Source organism: Tenebrio molitor, chromosome 7, assembly GCF_963966145.1.
Source record: "Tenebrio molitor chromosome 7, icTenMoli1.1, whole genome shotgun sequence".
NCBI lineage: Eukaryota > Metazoa > Arthropoda > Insecta > Coleoptera > Tenebrionidae > Tenebrio > Tenebrio molitor.
The window spans coordinates 4,366,203-4,371,039 of NC_091052.1; the positions used below are offsets into that span (position 1 = coordinate 4,366,203).

General features: G+C 33.6%; 1 protein-coding gene across 1 annotated transcript; it reads left to right on the forward strand.

The window, feature by feature from the left end:
* The first annotated feature begins 225 nt into the window (after positions 1-225).
* Cpr97Eb (Cuticular protein 97Eb) lies at positions 226-3,398 on the forward strand. The gene is made up of 2 exons (XM_069053630.1): positions 226-385; positions 2,454-3,398. Exons 1-2 carry the CDS (start codon positions 374-376, stop codon positions 3,174-3,176), a joined length of 735 nt encoding a protein of 244 aa, XP_068909731.1. The 5' UTR covers positions 226-373; the 3' UTR covers positions 3,177-3,398.
* The last annotated feature ends 1,439 nt before the right edge of the window (positions 3,399-4,837 follow it).

Genomic DNA, 4,837 nt, shown 5'->3' on the forward strand with positions numbered 1-4,837 from the left:
ATCGATCGTCTAAGGGCAACTAGTCATTTATTTCCCATTGTATTCGCGCCATTTCAGGTGATGTATAAATATCGTCGATCTGATAGGAAGTGATTAAAACTTGTTAATGAACCGTACATTATTCATTATGTAATATAAAACACAAGCTGCGTGTCATACTAACCATATCTGTACCCTATTAATTACAATTTTATGTTCCGGTGGTGGTAGAGGCGGAAAACAGAGGTATATGAATCTGCTATCTGCTGAACCGCCGCGGTTCGTATCGTAACCTTGCGTTAAAGTCTTGTGGGGACATAGTCTATATAAGCTCTGGATTATTAAAGGTGCGGCTGTTTACCTCTTTGTATTCGCATTATCAGTGACCATTAGTATGAAGTTTTATGTAAGTATTTTTTTTGTTTTTGTTTACTTTTGACATTCTCATTAAACTTTTAAACATTTGATCGGTGATGTTACGTAATTTGATATATTACGATAACGTGGATGTTTATCACAATTCGTTCGAAAGCTTTCTTTGAAAAATTTAATTAAGAGTAATATTTCACGTTAAAGCAAAGGTTTTTTTATTTATTAATAAACAAATTAAGAATATTAAATGACAACTTGCAAACGGGGCTTGATATTAGTAAAATCTTGAACAGCAGGGGGTTATTGTGTTCTAGAATATCACGCCGTAATAATGATGACTAAGACTTTCAGTAAAATGTTAATTTATAAAATCAAGGCTGCAGCTTTTATTTTTTTTATTCCGATTCAACAATAGTTTAGGACCAGTGTCAATATATCTCATATGTCGATCACTGTCTTAGGAAAGATGGTGGTAACTAATGGAAAGGACTGTAATTTCAGCATTAAAAGCTTATTGCTGAAACACATATTTTAAATACTTAGTAAAGTTACATATTATTGGTATAATTGGTCAATTGGTGAGAATGTTAGTCCAAAGTAAATTTTAATAATTCTAGAAACTAATTATAATTAATCATGCGTGGACTCAGATAGGTGTGTTGAATTCCATTCACTTGATTAATTTCAGTTTTTTGTCTACATTGTTGTGTTCCGTGATGGCAGAGCATGCATAAAATCGTGTTTCAGATCTGATGGTTACAAAAAATTAGAAACGACTGAAACATTGTCGGAATATAATTTTATGAAACTGTATAAAACTTTGTGAATTATAAAACCTGAAGAGACGTGCCTTATCTTCGACCTTCATCTTTTATGAAGATGTTTTCATTTAAATATCATGCAAACAATCTTATTGTCAACACTTGATTGAGATTTTGATGAATCTTCTTAATAGATATATTCAATTGTTCTTATATGAAGGACGTGAGTAAAATTACTGAAAAGATACATTTCCGTAAATAGAAATTTTAAATTCAAAATGACTTATATCAGTACATCCTTCAGTAGCAAGAAAATAACAGGACGAAAAACAACGGGTCATGCACAATAGTCATGCATCCTTACTTTCGATAATATAAGTTTAGAACAAAACTTTATCCAAAGACAAAATATGCACATGTAAAACCAAACCGTTCTATTGAACATTTTTTGTCTGGCTAGTTTCATAATTAAATATCTTACAAAAAATGTTGTGAATTATCCTTGGTACTTTCAGCGAAAGTTTCTGTGTAATGTCATGAAGTCAATTCCATGTTATAAATTAACGAAGAACTTAAACGTCAGTTAAATATCCGCAACCAGTAATACAGCAAATACAATTCAAGGTTTTGTAGAAACATAATTTTAAATCTAGAGAACCAGAAAATAACACTTCCCGAATTCGAATATCAACCAGATCTCGAAAAACTCGAACTTTGAATTTATTATTCTAAATTGTTAATAAAAGTAAAAACAATTCAATTTGACAATAAAATATTCTAGGTATTTTATATTTTAATTATTTTAAGTGTAATTTATTATGTAACTATTTTTCACTTACCTACTGCTGTTTTAAAAAATGTATTCGATTTTTTTCGACACTCAAAATATACAATGGGGAACAAAATGATTAATTGATTACATATCATCTAGTTACCTTTGGAATTTTTTCACATGTAAATTTTTCTGCACCGCTCTACTCTTTTTGAAATTCTGTCAATAAATGTCATCAATCAAATTGACAATTATTACAATTTACAATTATTAATTGAATTAATAAAGGATGAAAACACTTTCATTATTGAGGGGTATTTCCGATTTCATCCGTTCGCAATAAATCACAAATGTGAATTTGGATGTATTTTTTGAGGTTGGGGTACTGCCTGTAGAACGGCACATCGTATTTTCACAAGGGTAATGCAAAGGTAACTGGATAATTTTGTTCCAGCCTGTGGCATTTGCCTATTTCTAATAACAGTAAACCTTATTCAGACTTCTCTCAGCCGCGACCAATAACTCTCTATAACCTTTTTGTCTATAACTAATTGTCTTTTTGTTTTTAGCTGTTAGCTGTTACGGTATTTACCGTAGCGTCGGCCCAACAATACACAACCCCCGTTCCCATCCTTAAACAGATCAACAAGCACAACGAAGACGGGTCGTACAGCTACGGCTACGAAGCTGCCGATGGCACATACAAAATAGAAACTAAATATCCCGACGGCGAAGTTTTTGGCAAATATGGCTACGTCGACGACCAAGGCAAACTCCGTACAGTTGAATACGGTGCCAGCAGGAGAGGATTCGAACCGGCCGGCAACGAAATCCAAGTACCACCACCGACTTTGAAAATTAACAACAACTACGCTGCTGCGAAACCCTTAGGGCCAAATGACGAAGACGACGGCCAATACAGAGAAGATCCTAGCGTCTATTACAAGAATGAACCTTATGCTAGGTCTCAGCCTAGATACACGGCGCCTCAATCGATTTATAGAGAACCCCAGGCAGTTTACGAACCTGAACCTGACTACAGGCCCTCTTACAAACCACCTGCGTACAGACCTCCCCAACCCTCCTACACACCTCCCCAACCCTCCTACACAGCGCCTCAGCCCTCGTACCAACCTTCTTTCAGGCCTCAGTCGAGTTTCAATTTTCCGAGCCAACCTAGTTACTACAACCCACCAGCACCGCCCGCTTATCCGAACTATCAGCCCTTCCAAGGACATCCAGCCACTAACGTGGACATCGCGAGCGGGTCCTACAGTGTAAATTATCGCTAATTATCGAGTAGTTTCAAGAGTTAGCAGTTTTATTTAATCGTTTCTGATAATCTAAGCAAGCGAACTAGTCTTTATTATTATTATTGATGTAATCCTGCAGGCAATACGTAATTAAGTTTAATGTTAGCTGTGGAGTATTTATGCCTTATCGGTCTTTGTATTTAAATAATTTAAACGTGTCTATTTTTGTATGGATAGAACAATAAAAGTGTGATAAATCAATGTGGCCTTTTGAAAGTCTGATATAATTGTGTAATTACCCGTGTCTTAAGATCAACAAAGAATTCTCAAAGTAAATGTCTTTTATGCTGTACTTCTAGAATTGGGTGGAGTCGGAAAGCCTTGAGCATTCCATAACAACAACCATTGTGGTCTAACTATCATTGTAACATTTTTTGCAATGCATAAAAGCCACACATCATTTTGGTACAGTTGTTCCAAAATTTTAATATTTTTATTGTTTTGAAAAAAACTAACTTAAAGGAAAAGTTGACATTTTGCTCCAATACTGTGAATTTGTATGTCAAGTATAACATACTGATTAATGTAATGATTTCTACACACCTACAAGCTGAAGGAAGGTTAGTTACTTATATTTATCTCAATCACTGCACCGATCAATTCAAGTTTAAATTCCTTTACAAAACACTGCATAAACACAAACATTTAGAAATTGTTATTTCAACCAGTAACTGAAACCATAAGAGCTACCTGTCATTATTACTAAATCAATTACATAACGTGGAAAAGCTAAACCAAAAATTACTAAACAACAGCAATACGGATATAACAAAAAATACAATTAAACATATTTGAGGTGAAAAAGGTGTCGCGCAACTCTTAAACAACCTTGCGATTTGCTGGATGCCATAAAAAGTTGCAGCACAGTACTGAAAGGTTTTTGCAATGCACACATTTTTGGGGAATTTACCACATGTTGGTTGATTTATCGGTCCGTTAATATTAATTGATATTTCTTTAAACTGAGAGAAGGTTGATAACTATTTTTAGAAGCACATTTCAATAATTATGTCTTTATAATTTACGAAAAGGATATCAAAGGGAACTGAACCCTTGTAAAGTGACTCATTTATCATGATTGTTTTCCGAACAACGTTCATAGGTGTGTATATTTTTTCAAGTAAAGGTGGAGACAATGATTATTCATTTCATCAAAATGCTAGTTCAACTGGGAAAGTTCTGCTATCCTTGAGTCTCCTGAATGAATTGTTTCCAAGTGAATCCAGTTTAGTCCCGTGATTTTAAAATTAAGAAATTTTAAAAAATTCCGTTTTTGTTATCTCTGAAAAATGTTAATTTAATCTTTGGGTGCCGGTTCTATTTTAAATGGAAATCTCACGATTATTATGTAACTAATAATCAAATGATGTGGATGGCAACAAAAACGAATCTTTTTGTTACATAACAAGTACTTAAAATTAAACAAGTACATGTAAAGATACACAGTGCATTTCGTATTAACATATCGATGGAAACTTTCGCTTTCTTTACTCCATTATTCAGATCATGTTACCCATAACTGACTCAAATTTAAATAGACGTTCATGTGACTTAAGTTGGGAGTAAGTCCCACAATAATTGGTGTTGGGAATTTTTATAATTTTCCAATTGTATTTATTTGATGTTATTTCATAAGAAGA